Source organism: Budorcas taxicolor, chromosome 10 (genome assembly GCF_023091745.1).
Source record: "Budorcas taxicolor isolate Tak-1 chromosome 10, Takin1.1, whole genome shotgun sequence".
Taxonomy (NCBI): Eukaryota; Metazoa; Chordata; class Mammalia; order Artiodactyla; family Bovidae; genus Budorcas; species Budorcas taxicolor.
In genome coordinates this window covers 90,048,999-90,067,384 of record NC_068919.1, presented here as the reverse complement: position 1 = coordinate 90,067,384, position 18,386 = coordinate 90,048,999, and the positions used below count along the sequence as shown (strand labels likewise).

General features: G+C 37.1%; 1 protein-coding gene across 1 annotated transcript in view; it reads left to right on the top strand.

The window, feature by feature from the left end:
- The window catches only part of CEP128 (centrosomal protein 128), a 469,424-nt gene that overhangs the window by 395,576 nt on the left and 55,462 nt on the right, over positions 1-18,386 (top strand). The window contains exon 19 of the mRNA XM_052647177.1: positions 4,730-4,753. Within this exon, the coding sequence (XP_052503137.1) occupies positions 4,730-4,753 (24 nt within the window). The remainder of the gene's footprint in view (positions 1-4,729; positions 4,754-18,386) is intronic.

The following is an 18,386-nucleotide window of genomic DNA, read 5'->3' as shown; positions in this document are numbered from 1 at the left end:
GTGCAGTGTCACGAACCTGTGTCCGTAGTTCTTCAGGCACTCTCGTCTACCAGATCTAATCCCTTGAATCTGTTCGTTACCTTCACTGTATTATCATAAGGGATTTGACTTAGGACATACCTGAGTAGCCTAGTGGTTTTCCCTGCTTTCTTCAATTTAAGCCTGAGTTTTTCAATAAGGAGCTGATGATCTGAGTCACAGTCAGCTGCCAGTCTTGTTTTTGTGGACTGTATAGAGATTCTTCATCTTTGGCTGCAAAGAATATAATCAATATGATTTTGGTATTGACCATCTGGTGATGTCCACGTGTAGAGTCATCTCTTGTGTTGTTGGAAGAGGAGGTTTGCTACGACCAGTGTGTTCTCTTGACAGAACTCTGTTAGCATTTGCCCTGTGTCATTCTGTACTCCAAGGCCAAACTTGTCTATTACTCCAGGTATCTCTTGACTTCCTACTTTTGCATTCCAGTCCTCTTTGATGAAAAGGACATCTTTTGTTGGTGTTAATTCTAGAAGGCCTACTAGGTCTTCATAGAACCAGTCAACTTCAGCTTCTTTGGAATCAATGGTTAAGGTGTAGACTTGGATTACTGTGATATTGAATGGTTTGCCTTGGAAACAGAGAGAGATCATTCTGTTGTTTTCGAGATTGTACCTGAGCATTACATTTCAAACTCTTATTAACTATTAGGGCTTTTCCATTTCTTCTAAGGGATTCTTGCTCACAGTAGTAGATATAATGGTCATCTAATTAAATTTGCCCATTCCAGTCCATTTTAATTCACTGATTCCTAAAATGTTGATGTTCACTCTTGCCATCTCCTGTTTGGCCACTTCCAATTTACCTTAATTCATGGACCTAACATTCCAGGTTCCTATGCAATATTGTTCTTTACAGCATCAGACTTGACTTTCACAACCAGACACATCCACAGCTGAGAGTCATTTCTGCTTTAGCCCAGCCACTTCATTCTTTCTGGAGCTATTAGTAATTGCCCTCCACTCTTCCACAGTAGCATATTGGCACCTTCCGATGTGGGAGCTCATCTTCTGGTATCATATCTTTTTGCCTTTTCATACTGTTTATGTTCATGTGGTTCTTGCAGCAAGAATATTGGAGTAGTTTGCCATTCCCTCCTCCAGTGGACCATGTTTTGTCAGAATTTTCCATTGTGACCCATCTGTCTTGGGTGGCCTGCATGGCGTGGCTCATAGCTTTATTGAGTTATGCAAGCCCCTTCTCCGTGACAAGATTGTGATTTTCTTAGACTTTTCCTTCTAAAATAGCACTAAAAAATAGTGGGAAAGGGAATCTTCAATCACCAAAAAACCTGATAACAATAAAACCTATTTTTCCCCTTAGAACTTTTCCTTCAAAATATTTGAAGGAAATTTCTCCTCTGATTTTTAACTTCCACTCGCAATGGTTTTTTTACTTGTCAAGAAATATTTCATACAGGAGAAATAGATTTGTTCTAATACAATAATTTATTTGGTCTAATAGATTAATTCTTACATCCTATTTCAAGTATCTTTATTTTAAGTAAAAATACTTGGACAGCTATGGGTGGGTTCTGAGAGTCTGCAGTTCCCCTAAAAGTATATGCAAAATTATGTGTGTCTTGTATAGTGTTCATTTTCCTGGGGAAAAAGTTCTTAAAGTCCAAGACTACAAAAATAAGAACCGCTGATTTATTAAAACCACCTGAAATTGCATTATAGTGAGAGTGTCTTTATTACTTCTGGAGGCTTTCTTCTCTCTCTGCTCATCTCACCTACCAACTCCCCTTTCAGTATCTTAAGCAATTCTCCTCAGGATCTAAGCTTGAGAGTGTGTGCGTGGTGGGAGAGAAGGCAGAGTATTGAACCTGTGGACTGAGCTTTAAGATAAGATTTGTTGAAATGAAAACTGGAGATTAAACAGCAACAATAGAACACTACAAGTCAAGTTCTAGTGAGAGTGAGAGAGGATAGGGAGAATATAAATCAATTTTGGTATAATTGCATATTCATTCCAGGACATATACTAGTATTTCTTCATAGACTGGCTTACATTACCTCTGTTCTAATGATAAGAACATGAGAAGTATGCAGATATTTTGTTTGCGAGCAGGGATTTGCAATAGGCTAATTCTTTTATATGCAGAATTATAGTAACTAATCTTGGCTGCCAAAAAAGAAGTCAACTTCAGCCATTTAAATTTCAAAATACATTTCTTAAATTTTAAAAGCAAGGTAATAAGTTCATAAAGATTAGGAGTAGTTTCTATTTTTATATAGGCTATAATTAAAGCCCCAAACTGCAATTTAGAGGAAGCTCACTAATTGGCAACAATGACCGATATCCTATTAGCTGTTGTTGATTGGCAGATTAAATTATTTAAATTCCAGTTAATGAACTGTATTTCCTGTTTCTCTAATTTTCTTATTTTTTTCAATATATATTCTTTCTTTGAAAGCTATTTCAGTACCATTTTGGAATGGAGCAGGTTATAGACAAACAGATGTAACTAAATTGCATTGAAATAGATTATTTATTGATCTTTATATTTTAATGAAATTGAGATTTTTTTTGTCTCCCCACCATTTGTGTTTTAGCCTTACAGACTAGGCACATGTCAGCTTAGACTGCTGTACCAAATGACTGTAGCCTGGGTGTCTAAAGCAGCAAACATTCATTTCTCACAGTTGCAGAGGCTGGCAGTTCCAAGATCAGGGTGCTGGCAGGTTCGGTTCTTGGTGAAGGACCTCTTCGTGGCTTGTAGATGGCCGTGTTCCCATTATGCCTTAGTTTGGCAGAGGGCAGAAAGAGAAGCCTGCATTCTTGTGTCTCTTCTTAGAAGGGCACTAATCTCCTGAGGGCTGTCTCCTCCTGACCTGATTACCTCCCAAAGGCTATATATCCAGAGGCTATCACTTTAGGTATTGGGGTTTTCAGCATGTGAATTTTGAAGACACAAACACATAATCCATGACAGTACACATTCCTTTTAAAATCCTGTAACAAATATTTAAATAAAATGAAGGTACTAATACATAAATCATATGAGTTTTATCTTTCCTGAACACTGAGCTATGAATTAAAACAGAATTTAATTCAGTTATACCATTTTGGCATCATATGAAATCACTGATTGCAAACCAGCTGTATGTGTGGTTTTAAAATATGCTAATTCTAAGTAACATGAGCCCCATAAATACATGGTATGGGGAAAACTTAAGGCCCAAATAGTGGCTGTAAATATTTTCAGCCTTCCAAGGTGGTTCATAGAAATGCAGCACTACCCAAAGACTGTCTAATGAGGTTCTGTTCAATCTGCAAAGGATGATAAAGCTTTGCTGAATGGTTTTGTCCCAGATGTACTGTGAATAAGATGCCTGGTAACAACAGATCAAAGCCCCCTACAGGCACTATATGCATTTATTATGAGCTACTCAAATGTGACAGTACCCAAGTCACCAATAAAATAACCGTTATTTTATGAAAATTATGGGGGCGACCGTGAGGTTCTCTCAAGTATGTCAACAAAATGCAATTAAACAGATTAGACTGCTAAAAACCGTCTGCTTTGGGCTGCTTTTGCATAATATTAATATATTCATTTAACTTGTGCCCACACAGCCAGATATTTAAAGGGGCAAAAATGTCCAACCTAGTTCCCCAGTCTGAATGTTGGAGGCTGGGTTACAGAAATCCTCAAAGGCAAGGCCTCTGTGGTAGGTGAGGCTGGGAGAATCTGGGGCAGGGGAGGGCAAGGTTAAGTTTCTAAGGATCGTGGGTCCCTGTCAGTGCCTGCAGGGTCTCAGAGATCTGAGCTCAGTGTCTGTCTGCACCATTTTCCCTCCTTACCCTCTAGCACAAATGATTAATTTAATTAAACAAGAGAGAGATCCAGATTTTATATATCTTCTTCAACTGCTTAAAATGAAAGAATAGAAAAATGGCCTTCATCTTCAAAAAAAGGATGGCTTTACAATTCCTTGAATTTTCAGACTCTCCTCTCAAATTCAGCTTTTAAAAAAACTTTTTGTATATAGCTGTTTAGCTCTGGGAAGAGTTGAGGGCACAGCTGTTGGACTGAGAATGAAACCATTCTTAGTCATTTAGCTTTTAAAGCAATATTATCAATGACCAATGTGTCTGTGAATCCTTCTAAGATACTATAAGTAAAGAATACCCACCTGGGCTCAGGACTGCCTGCATGTAGCCTATCATTCTTATTTTTCCTGCCTTGTTTCAGTTAACCATGTACTTACTAATTTTAGTTGGTGATGTCATTCTTATGTCTGAACTTGACCTCCTGTGACAGCGTACTTTGTGCTGTATATCTAACTGAGAGCAAGTATATGTGCTAAATTCCTTTTTTTAATATCACTACTATTGTCCGGTTGTGACTCATATGTTCAGATCTATCTAATAGCTATATTTTATTAAATAGACATAATTTTACCAATGCAGAAGTCTTAAAATCTATTTCACTTAGTAACTAAGCCTGAATTTATGGTGTTTATGGCTAAATTAAACCTTGTAGTCCTAACACTAGTCAGGATGAGAAAAGTAATTGTTTCGTGACTATTTTTCTCTTAGAGAGATAATCCTGAGTAGGAGTTTTCATCTTTTACATGTTAAAAATGTTAATAGAAGATAAATGGAAAAATCTAAAAACTAAACTTGAAATGATATTTTGATGGCTTTGTTTTTATAATTATATATTATGCTTTATTTGCAGGACCGTGTAAATGCCTTAGAAACGGTAAGTTGGGTCATTTTCTTTCTCCTTCTGTCAGAACTACTGCTGGGTCCTGTTGTGGGTTTCAGAGTACTCCCCAAAGGAAGCAGTTCCAGAAAGCATTTCTAAAACTTCATCTAAGATTCAAAGGGATCAATAAGCTAAACTATACCTGAAAGGTATGTAGATACAGACTTTTATAATGAAAAAAGCATTAAGAAAAAGAAAAATGTGTCTAAGTGGTCACTGCTGTCTTAAGACACATGGTGCCAATATATACTAATTTATGGAAAACACAATTAGCTTAAATGTAATTATATCTATTTGTTTCTATATTTCCCAACCACTAAAAGGACTAGTTGATAAGATACTGATATTAGGATGCCATTTTATCCTTTGAACTTTTGAAATGTAGGCCATCAATATTTTTTTCCATATTCAAATGATGATAAAAGCTGGTTAGCCTTTTTTTAAAAAATAATCTTACTTGCAGGAATCTGGTGTTAGTAAATCATTTTTTAAGGGCACATATGTAAAGGTTATATGCTTGCAACATTTATTGGAAAATGATTTACATATTTTTAAAAAGAAAAAAGAGGAGAAAACATTGTTTAGCAATAAAGTAATGGTTAGATAAAGTGCAAAATTCTGCCCAACATGATACAATGATTATGGAAAAGGCTTATTATATAATGTTAAATGGAAGCAAATTTAAGATATAAAATGACGTGTACTTTCATGATAACGTGGTGATAGGTGTCTGAAAAAAGAACAGAAGCAAACGAATCTCATCATGGTGACTTGTTGGAGAAGAACTGGGGCTGTGATATCACCCGGTTCTGCAATTTTTTTAAAAAAAACATGGTTTTATAAATAAACACTTGCATGGTAAAGCCACACGAATTGAAAGAATGGTAGAGTAAATTATGGTACTATCTACGATGAGACATTGTTCAGCCATAAAGGGTCATATGTTCAAAAGTAAATATATACAGAGGGAGATATTTAAAGCTATATACAGAATGTGATGTAAATACTTGGAAATGTATATTTTGTGTTAAAAACTTTGAAAACGTGCAAAATATTGAGTGACTTGGGACTAGTCATCCTTTTAATGTTTTTCATGAGAAGGCAAAACATAAGCTTTTAAACAATAAGGTTAATAAACAATGCTGCTGCTGCTAAGTCGCGTCAGTCATGTCCAACTCTGTGCAACCCCATAGACGGCAACCCACCAGGCTCCTCCGTCCCTGGGATTCTCCAGGCAAAAACACTGGAGTGGGTTTGCGATTTCCTTCTCCAATGCATGAAAGTGAAAAGTGAAATTGAAGTGGCTCAGTCGTGTCCGACTCTTAGCGACCCCATGGACTGTACCCTACCAGGCTCCTCTGTCCATGGGATTTTCCAGGCAAGAGTACTGGAGTGGGTCGCCAGTGCCTTCTCCTAATAAAGAATAAAATATTTAATTTGTATGAGGAAAGGAAGGATGCTAATAGAGCACATTTTAGTCCTATGTAAGCAAGTGATTTTGATAGACAGCATCTATACCGTAGTGAGTAAATAATCTATTCCTTACTTTTAACTGAGCCATTTGGAAAGTACACTTGATTTTTTCAGTTTTAGTATGATGACACTGTAAGTGAATAAAATGTTTAGTGTTCCTCTACATATATTTTGCTTACCCTTTGAAAGTGTCTTGCCAATAGGATTTGGCTTATAAATCAAATGTTCTTTATAAAAGTATGAACAAAAGCAGAAAGTTTGAGGGCCTGGGTGTAGCATACGAAATGCTGCTTACACATTTAGTGAACCACTTGTTTCTTGATTCCTTCATCTGTAAAAATGAATATAATTAAACTTGTTTTATCAGATTATTGGTAGAATTAAGAGAAAAATATATGTGACGATATTTAGGAATAAACAACTGTTAGGTTATCATTATATGATTGCTTTTTATTTCTTTTTGAATCATTTTAATTATACCAATATGTCAACATACAACATTAAGCCTGTAAAATTTATTAGTATTTGCTGGTCTTTTTTATTTCCATAATCTCTTTACTAACAGAGTGCTATGGTATAAAATCTTAAATGCTTTATTCTAAGGGTTCCTCTAGGAATAAAGGTAAGAATAAAAAGTCATCATGAGAAAAATAAAACTGGTTAAATGAACTAGGTTTTTTTTTTTTCTTAAACAGTGGCAGTTTTCTCAAGATGATTTTAATTTGAAATAATTATCATAAGTAAAACCATAAAAATGAAAATGCTCAGTAATAACATTAATGCTCAAATGTTATGAAATCCTTTTACTTCATATAGCATTATAAGGAGCAGATTTAATATACTTGGTAGACTATTCAACTGGTAAAATATTTTATAGTTCATAAAATCAAATATGCTGGCAGCAGTCTCAAGACCATTTATTATTCTCTCACAACTCCGCAGTTAAGCAGTAGAAAAATATTGGTGGTCTCTCATTTGGTTTAGTTGGTATTAGGTTATGTAAGACATTGAATGTAGGATGTGTATTCTGGTGATACAGATCGACAAAATTTGAATTTCATTATTCCATTATTGTACTTATATTAAATTAATTTTAAAGGTTCAATGTATATAATTCCTGAAAATAAGAGCAACTTAATTTGGCCTGTAACCAGTTATCTATATGCTTAGGTCACAGTTGTTTCTATTTTCCTCCTCTTTTCTTATCCTTCCCTCTTCCTTCTTCACTAGCAAGTAAGCGTCTTGGATTACAAATTACATTTTATTTACAAATGAATTGCCAAGGCCTGCAAAAAATTTCTAACATATAGTTGAAAATCAATAAACATTTGTAGAATCAGAGAATGAATGTTGAACTGAATGTGTATAACCCTCACATGGACTGTTCTTAAGAGTATAGGTATACACAGTACTGATAATTGAGGGGGAAAGTACCTAGAAGCATATCAATTTATTATTTTTTCTCTAGACTTTCTGATTAGTACCACACTTTATTTGGTGTTTCACGAAGCTCCAATGATCTTCATTAAAGTTTAGCATGATTTTTTCTAGGAAGGAACCACCTTCAGCCAAAGCATAGTTGGTTGGTTACCTAAATAAAGTTAAGTGATCAACCTGAAAGAAATCGTGGTTGAGAGCCTTAAGCCATGGATGGGACTCACTAGTGGATATTTCTTGGGCACGTTCTACGGTAGAAAGTGAAGAGGAGAAAAGGAAAATGAATTGTGATCAGTTCTCTCAAGGAGCTTGCACTCTAATTAAGGAGAGAAGTTACTTACATATAAATTAATGATGTAAGATAAATATGCAGTGTCTACAACATGTCAATGAAACAGTGCATTTTGTAGAAGGCATTACAAAAAACTATAATTGTAAAATAAATTGACATCATTGCAGTCTAGGTTCTTCATGGAAAAGCATAGCTTTTGTAGTTTGAGGTCATGGTGGAGATTAGATTCATCCCTGAAATGGGAAGAATGAGTAGTATCAGGAAGAAAGCCAGAGAAGAAATTGTATATTGGGGATGAAATCAAAGTTTAAAGGCAATAATGAAAACAAGAGTTTGTTAGAAGGATATTTAAAAAAAATTTAAAGGCAAAATCATGAAATCATGACTCATAGAAATATAAAATGAACTCATGACAAATGAGTTTAACGCACTAATTTAAATGAGAGAATGAGCTAGATGTTACTCATGTAAAGGAACATTCAAAGAGCACTAGAGTACTGCAGTGAATTTAAAATAGTAGCAAAACTGGCTTCTTCCATGGTGGAGGAAGGAAATCAATTGAACCTCCCTGCAGATAAAATTTATTTCATGTCTGTCTACAAGAATCATTTGCATAGCAAATTATAAATATATCAAACAATGACTGATATAGAGATCCCACTGAATCAAAAACCCAGAAGGATCTGCTAGGCAACACTAGTTTTTCATTGCAGATAAGCAGTAACTTTTTGTTCCATTTCAAAGGCTTTCACAGATTTTTTTTTTTATAGACACATTAGCTATAAAACTTTAAGACAATGATAGACATTTTGGAGTTTTGAAATACAAACCGAGGAGTTTAGATTTGATATCAGGCATACAGGATATTTCAAATCCTCAAAGATGATGCAGTTAAAATGCTGCGCTCAATATGCCAGCAAATTTGGAACACTCAGCAGTGGCCACAGGACTAGAAAAGGTCAGTTTTCATTCTAATCCCAAAGAAAGGCAGTGCCAAAGAATGTTCAAACTACTGCACAATTGCACTCGTCTCACACGTTAGCAAAGTAATGCTCAAAATTATCCAAGCCAGGCTTCAACAGTACCTGAACCATAAACTTCCAGATGTTCAAGCTGGATTTAGAAAAGGCAGAGGACCTAGAGATCAAATTGCCAACATCCATTGGATCAGCAAAAAACCAAGAGAGTTCCAGAAAAATAGTTCAGTTCAGTTCAGTTACTCAGTCGTGTCCGACTCTTTGACTATGCCAAAGCCTTTGACTGTGTGGATCACAATAAACTGTGGAAAATTCTGAAAGAGATGGAATACCAGACCACCTGACCTGCCTCCTGAGAAATCTGTATGGAGGTCAAGAAGCAACAGTTAGAACTGCACATGGAATAACAGACTTGTTCCAAGTCAGGAAAGGAGCACATCAAGGCTGTATATTGTCACCCTGCTTATTTAACTTATATGCAGAGTACATCATGAGAAATGCCAGGCTGAATGAAGCAAAAGCTGGAATCAAGATTGCCGGGAGAAATATCAATAACCTCAGATATGCAGATGACACCACCCTTATGGCAGACAGCGAAAAAACTAAAGAGCCCCTTGATGAAAGTGAAAGGGAAGAGTGAAAAAACTGGCTTAAAACTCAACATTTAGTAAATGAAGATCATGGCATCTGATCCCATCATAGGAAACAGATGGGGAAACAGTGTCAGACTTTATTTTGGGGGGCTCCAAAATCACTGCAGTTGGTGACTGCAGCCATGAAATTAAAAGATGCTTACTCCTTGGAAGAAAAGTTATGACCAACCTAGACAGCATATTAAAAAGCAGAGACATTACTTTGCCAACAAAGTTCCATCTAGTCAAAGCTATGGTTTTTCCAGTGGTCATGTATGGATGTGAGAGTTGGACTATCAAGAAAGCTGAGCACCAAAGAATTGATGCTTTTGAACTGTATTCAAGAAGTTGGAGAAGTTCAGTGTGTTGGAGAAGACTCTTGAGAGTCCCTTGGACAGCAAGGAGATCCAACCAGTCCATCCTAAAGGAAATCAGTCCTGAATATTCATTGTAAGGACTGATGCTGAAGCTGAAACTCCAATACCTTGGCCACCTGATGTGAAGAACTGACTCATTGGAAAAGACCCTGATGCTGGGAAAGATTGAAGGTGGGAGGAGAAGGGGGCTACAGAGGATGAGATGGTTGGATGGTGTCAACAGCTTGATGGACATGAGTTTGAGTAAGCTCCGGGAGTTGATGATGGACAGGGATGCCTGTCGTGCTGCAGTCCATGGAGTTGCAAAGAGTCGGACACAACTGAGTGACTGAACTGATCAGGCGTACAAGCGGGTTTCTACCTGAGTGCCGGTTCCTACTGATGGGCATAGTACTGACTATTGAAACTTTCTGTTGGGAAGGATTCTGGGCTACTCCTTTGGAAAGAATTACTGTGATTGCTATTCATTCTCTGTCATTGGCATTACAAGGTCTGGAGGTGAGAGCTGGTAACACAGCTATTAAACCTATAGGGAGTGTTAATGCTTTCTAATCAGGGATTGTGGCATGGTGAACGTGTGCACAGGAGTACAGCTGGAGTGCAGTAGTGACAGGCTGAAAGTAGGGAAAGGGGAAGTGTATGTGGAGATCATAGAGCTTTAGGGATGTGCTCGGAAAATCGGGAATTGGGGCAGTGTGGTGCCAGAAAGGCAGAGTTAAAGAGAGTACCCTCATTTCTAGAAAGGAGCTAGCACGCTTGGTAAGTGGGAGGTTGAGGGCAAAGAAGAGGTCCAGGCAATACAGCTAAGACTCACTTTTGGGAAACGAAAGGGAAGGGGGAAGCGAACTTGGATATATAAAGTCCGTTTTTCATATCACCCCTCAAATCTGTCTTTATTTTCATTTCCATAAATGCCATGATAATTTACATTCTCACACTTTTGTATTAGTTAGAGTTTTCATGACCTCAGTTAAAAGAAATCCAAAACTAATTACGGGTAAAGTAACAGAGAAATTAGTTTCGCTCTTGTGTAACAGTCCAAATATACTGTGTCCATGGCAGGTAGGGTGTCAGAAACTCAGGCTTCTTTTGCTGTTTTGCTCTGCCATCTTCAGTATATTCCTTTACCCTCCTAATCTAAGATTTCTGGTTCAGCTCCAGTCCTTAGATTTGTGTTGTAACTAGATGAAAAGAAAGGGAAAGCATGTATGTAGCTTGCCTTTAGTGAAAACTAGAATTTGCACATATCATTTCTGTGCAGCAGAATTTAGTGACATGATTATCACTAGTTTTAAGATTCATGAAGAACCAAATAAGCCATCAACTTTTGGAAATTTCAAAGTAAAATTCTAAACAACTCAAAGGTCAAAAAATAAATTATAGTAGAAAAGAAACATGCTCAACTCAGTAGGAATGGGTATAACCCTTGAGTTAAAATCAGACAGAATGCATAAATATGGAAATTCAGAAACTATTCACAAATTAGCATGGATACAAAAATATTATACACAAAACATTAGCAGAATAAATCCTGGAATGTATGAAAAGGATAATTAATCATAAAACACTGACAAATTACCAATTTATCAATTGAGTTTATTCCAGGACTTGAGTTGGTTTAATATTAAAAAAATATTACAATTCAAACAGATTAAGGGGAAATTAATAAGGTCATCTCAATAGATGAATAATAAGATGAATTTATTCCTTTATTTGGGCTTCCCAGATGGTGCTAGTGGTAAAGAACCGACCTGCCAATGCAGGAGACATAAGAGATGCAGGTTTGATCCCTGGGTCAGAAAGCTCCTTGGGAGGAGGAGATGGCAACCTACTCCAGCACTCTTGCCTGGAGAATCCCAAGGACAGAGGAGCCTGGTGGGCTACAGTCCTTAGAGTTGCAAAGAGTTGACACTAAAGCGACTTAGCATGCATTCCTTTGATATCATTATCATCTTCATAAGCCATTTAGCAAACTAAGAATAGAAGGGAACCTCCTTAATCTGATAAAGGCCATGTGAAAAAAAAATTCCATGGCAAACCTCACCTTACATTTTAAAATTTCCTCTTTAAGACCAGGAATAAGCAAAGGGTGCCCCATTTTGCAGTTTGTATTATACACTGTCTTGGTGGTATTAGCCCGAGCTGTAAAACTATCATTGTTTGCAAATAATAGTATTGTTCATATAAAAAGCTCTAGGAATTTCTAGTTAAATTATGAGAAATAGAGTTTAACAAGTTTGATAAAAACAACTATATGAAAGCCCATTTTACTTCCGACTCCAGCAAAAATTCCTAAGAAAAGGTAATTAAAAGAAATATATCAATACAAAAATAACAAAGAATACAAAATACGCAGGAAAATATGTAACCAAAAATTCAGTCCTTTATAGGAGGACACTCTAGAATAGATACTTCTGAAAAAGAACAAGGTGGGGGTGTTTTCCTAACATATATGAAAGTGAAAGGTGCTCAGTTGTGTCCAACTCTTTGTGACCCCATGGTCTATACAGTCCATGTAATTCTCTAGGCCAGAATACTGGAGTGGGTAGCTTTTCCTTTCTCCAGGGATGTTCCAAACCCAGGAATCGAACCAGGGTCTCTTGAATTGCAGGCAGATTCTTTACTGACTGAGCCACAAGGGAAGTGATATATATATTTAAAATGTACCAGTTTATACAGTCAGATATAAACATATATTCAGTTCAGTTCATTTCAGTCACTCAGCCGTGTCCGACTCTTTGCGACCCATGAATTGTAGCACGCCAGGCCTCCCTGTCCATCACCAACTCCCGGAGTTCACTCAGATTCACGTCCATCGAGTCAGTGATGCCATCCAGCCATCTCATCCTCTGTTGTCCCCTTCTCCTCCTGCCCCCAATCCCTCCCAGCATCAGAGTCTTTTCCAATGAGTCAACTGTTCGCATGAGGTAGCCAAAGTACTGGAGTTTCAGCTTTAGCATCATTCCTTCCGAAGAAATCCCGGGGCTGCTCTCTTTCAGAATGGACTGATTGGATCTCCTTGCAGTCCAAGGGACTCTCAAGAGTGTTCTCCAACACCACAGTTCAAAAGCATCAATTCTTTGGCGGTCAGCTTTCTTCACAGTCCAACTCTCACATCCATACATGACCACTGGAAAAACCATAGCCTTGATTAGACAGGCCTTTTTTGCTAAGTAATGTCTCTGCTTTTCAATATGCTGTCTAGGTTGGTCATAACTTTTCTTCCAAGGAGTAAGCGTCTTTTAATTTCATAGCTGCAGTCACCATCTTCAGTGATTTTGGAGCCCAAAAAATAAAATTTGACACTTTTTCCACTGTTTCCCATGTATGTATCAGTTTAGTCCAGTTGCTCAGTCATGTCTGACTCTGCGACCCCATGGACTGCAGCACACCAGGCGTCCCTGTCCATCACCAGCTCCCAGAGCTGACTCAGACTCATGTCCATTGAGTTGATGATGCCATCCAACCATCTCATCCTCTGTCGTCCCCTGCTCCCACCTTCAGTCTTTCCCAGCATCAGGGTCTTTTCAAATGAGTCAGTTATTTGCATCAGGTAGCCAAAGTATTGGAGTTTTAGTTTCAGCATCAGTCCTTGCAATGAATGTATTTATATAAAACCTTATTAAAGCTACTGAAATTATGATAGTATAATCTTGACACAGGAATATATAAATAGGTCAATGTTATCATACAGAGAATCCAAAAACAAATTTTGTGCGCAGAAACTTGATGTCTGACACACTGCTCATCACTGTCAGGGGAATAAGGGTGGACTTTTTAATAGATGATATGAAACGAAATTGAACCCCTATCTCAGATGCAAAAGTGGTTGAAAGCCTAAATGTGAATGATGAAACTGTAAAACTTTGAAACACAGTATAGTTTGCCATCTTCATGATCTTAGGACTTTGGAAGAGTTCTAGGGGGAGAGAGTTGCTGAAAATAGAGATGAGAAAGGAAACAACTGATGTGACCACATCAAAATTAAGAACTTCCATAAATCAGAAAGACAACATAAAAAGAATTAAAAGCAATCCACGCTTAGAATTTATTTGTAGCAGAAGATATAACTGACAAGCAGTGTATGTCCAAATCAATTTGTATTGCTCAACAAAGCAATTAGAAAAGAATAAACAACTCAGATTTAAAGAAAAAGGGTAAAAGGCATGAGCAAGCATTTCAGTTGAAAAAGAATTATGTAAGAATATATTCAGCTTCATTCGTAATCAAAGAAATACTAATTAAAGCCACAAAAATTGTCATTTTCCTTTATGTATATGTTTTATGTACTCATTTGTATCTATGACATTTCACCAAAAAGCAAAGAAAACAGAAACATGTTAGCTGTCCTTTTCTTTTTCTTTTCTTTTTACAGCAAAATGATTAACGCTGTTATTGACAGTAATTTCAAAGAGAGCTGGTGAGTTGGAGCATGGTCTTCCAGCGGCTCACTCCCAGGAGTACACAAAGATCTTTGAAGGGGTAGTCAGACATAAGACACAAGAATGTTTAAGAGAATCAGTTGTATCCTCAGCTTCTACCTGCACTCTTAAAATAGCTCTGCTTGAGAAGGCCCTCTTACCTTTCATAACCCACCTCCTCCCACTTCTCCAAAGAAAATCTTCCTTCTCCCTTGATGGCAAATGCCCCAGGCTCTTGAGGGTGCCAGAGAAGGGACAATTTATGATTTGGGTGCCTTCATGTCCTCCTTTAATCAAATCACTAAAGTAAAGCTTCTTGTCCTTCTTGAAGTGAAGTGAAGTCGCTCAGTCGTGTCCAACTCTTTGCAACCCCATGGACTGTAGCCTACCAGGCTCCCCATCCATGGGCTTTTCCAGGCAAGAATACTGGAGTGGGTTGCCATTTCCTTTTTCACTTTTCCTTCTTGGTCATACATACATTTTTGATAAGAACAAAGAGTTGTGTTAGATATATGGGCTGTTGAGATTGAGTTGTTCTGAAATTGACGTGTATCGTTGATTGATGTTGGGGCGGAGTAAAGACAATTTTATTTAATGACCTCACCTCTTCCACCACCCTGCTATAATCAGAGAATGTATAGCTCCAGAAAACAAAGTTAAGAAGTGTTGAAAAGAAATCGTTGAAAGCCAGTGTCTTAATTCATCCAGGTGACAAACTCTGGCCTGGCTCCATTCCTTATCTGTCTATCTATCTTAGAATTATGATTGAAAAGTGAGATGGTTGTCACAAGGACACATTAACACAATATGTAAAATTGAAAAATGAGGTCAAATTTGTTTTTTGCCAGAAAGTAAGGCTGATTTGGCTGATTGGTTTGACAGTGAGAACTGGCTTTGCCAGTCTGCAGCTGTAAGGTTTGGATGCAAGTATATTTAATACTGAGGTAAAATGAATATATTAAAATGTACTGACAGAATGGTATTGAAATTAACAAGATTTTTATTTTTTGCATATGTTAAGTTCAATGAAATATCTCTATGTAAAAAAAGAACAGTTATAGTCATTTGACTAGTCTTGGTAAATAAAGCCTTTTAGATATACTTTCCAGAAACAGAAAGCGAATGACTCTAATAACTGCATTACAATTCTTTGGCAAGTCAAGTGGTTTCTAATTCTTTGCTTTCAACACATTGAAAGAAGACCTAATCGAGATAGTAGATCATTAAAATTAATTTTTGATGACAGATTGCTATGTAATCTTTGCCATGAAACTACGAAGGCTTTCAAGAAATTGAGTAACATTGTTATAACACAACTGCTTTCATTCTCATGTAGTTTTCTACATGAACAAGATTTCTCTGTGAATAAACCTATAGGAACAGAAAACAGAAATAGAAATGAAACCTTGTCTTACTGAAAACAAAATTAGCATTTACCCTTAGATACATAGGCTAATTGAGTGCAGAAAGAGGAGTTATATCCATCCCAGTAAGAGATATACATTTGGAAGCCTTAGGGTTTTTTTTAACATTTTGCATTTAATTTTTTCTAAGAAATTTAATATATATAATGTCAAATGTATGATAATTGAATCCATAATAATGTGTAACACTTTGAGCATTTTGGTCACAGAGAGTTTTAAAAATCAGTTCTTATTTCTGTATATGTGCATTTCTGTTACAGAGAAGGATGAAGTGTGTAGGATAATCAGAAGTCCTGGAAGGATGAAGGTATTGTATATTGGGATAAAAATCTGTGAGGAAAAACAGAGTTGAAATCAAAGTGAAAAGAAATCGTATAAAATCTGTCTTTTAAAGAGGATACTATTTAGTTATTTTGTAAATGGATAAGTGGTGGTAAGAAATTAATGAGATTTGAAGTTCACTGGAGGAACTTCTCTGCTGGTCCTGTGACTAACTCTTCAGTGCTCCCGGTGCTGGGGCCCAGGTTCAACCTCTTGTTAGGGAACTAGATCCCACATGCCTCATCTAAGACCCAGCACAGCCAAATAAATTAATAAGTGTTTTTTTTTAATAAAAATAAAGTTCACTGGACAAGTTAACATGAGTAATATAAAAGTTTTATTTGAAAATGACAATATTTACTACATTCCAGAATTTTCATCCTTTACGACGTCCTAAACTTATGATAAAAAACATTTTGACAGCTTAAAAACTTATATAAGAAAGGGGGGACAAATAAGGGATATACACAGTTTAAATAATTATTTAGAGAGGATATCATCAAACTTTGAAAAGCACTGACTTAGAGCAAATGTGTAATTGTGTAATTGTAATTATCAGTGTTTAATCAACTTCTTAAATCAAAGTTGCATAAAACAACCCAAGTTTCCTATATTTTTAGGGTATATTTACACAGAGATAGGATGATTTATAGGATACATCCTAACCTGTAGCTTCTATGGAAAAAAAACATGCACAAATTTGCCTATCTGAGAAAAAATGCAAGACACAGGAATTCTCTTAGAAATATGATTTCTACTTTTAAAAATCTATTAGAGCCTTCTGCACATCTCCAAAGGATTCATTCAGCCAGTTTTAGTGATACCAGACTTGAACTATGCACACCAGTTGATCTTCAAGATCTTGATGCTCATGAGTGTGAGACTTTGCCAGCATGTCTCTGGAAATGACCAAGTGATACTGTGGACTCTGACTTCACTCGTCTACTGTTGTTGGGTATTTACTTTCAATTTTCTTTCCTTCACACTGTGGTGTGTGTGTGCTCACTTGGTTGTGTCTGACTCTTTGAGACCCCATACACTGTAGGCAAGAATTCTGGAGAGTTTTGCCATTTCCTGTTCCAGGGGATCTCCCAACCAGGGGTGGACCCGCATCTCTTGCGTCTCCTGCATTGGCAGGCGGATACTTTACCACTAGCGCCACCTGGGAAGCCTTCACACTATGGGTCCAGCGCTAACTGTGCTTCAAGCTACTCTACGGCACATAAGTTGTTGAAGAAGAACCATTATTCTCTGTTAGGACACCAGATTCAGCTTTCAGGCACTTAGGAGTATAGGGGCCCAATAGAGTTAATGTACGGACTGAAGTGTCCCGGTTTAGCTCAGGAAATTACTGACTTGAGTATGTAAATGTGGCCAAATAATGGTTAATTATCTGCAGTGCCTCTTCTAAGTATTTGTCAGAATCTTGAAGCTGAGTAGGACTTGCCTTTATCTCTTTATAAAGCCAGAACTTGCTGTTTCAGAACCAAAGATCAAGCTAGGTTCAATTTTTGGTTTTGCCAAGGCTATAAGCCTGTCATTGAAGTTGCCTGAAAGGTTCAGTCAAATTGGCTTTACCCCAAATAAAACGCAGTGTGCTCTGTACAGTTTTGACCCAGAATCAGGTGAATCTCAGCAGTTCTGGCCGAGCTACATTGTAAAATTTTGGATTCGTTCGAACTTGACACTTCCTGGGAACCCATTCAAACTGAAACCGGAAAAAGGTTTTGCACAAACCCTGTCCTAGCCCGTTCTGCCAAGTTTCCCACTGCTCTAATGTTCGTCTACCTTCTGTATATTCGCATCGAGGGCAAACGGAAATATCCTCATGAATCTCTCATGAGGGATCTTGGGTGAAACAATCTAGACATTCTCCTTTCACCACCTTGTCCCCAAACACAGAGCCCGTATTCTGCATTAGTATTAAGATGTGTATGTTTTCCAATAATGGGGTCAGCATCAAAGGGTTAAATTTCAAAAACATGACTGTGCTTATGTTCAAATGAAAGTGCTGCTGAAACAAGCGGGCTGTTTTATACAGAGTTGCAAACCTTGTGGCAAAAGGTGAGGACCAGTTTAAAAGTCTAAGACTTCCTTCAGTCTGCAGAAATGGTTTCTCATAGCCCTGTCAAACTTTTCATAAATGCAGTGACACAGGAGAAGTATCATGGAGAAATCACATAATGAATGCAGCTTCACCAGCAGATGAATTTCGGATTATTGAATTGCTCAGTGTTTAGAAGTCAGACTGACAGCTTCATAGTTGGTGCTGA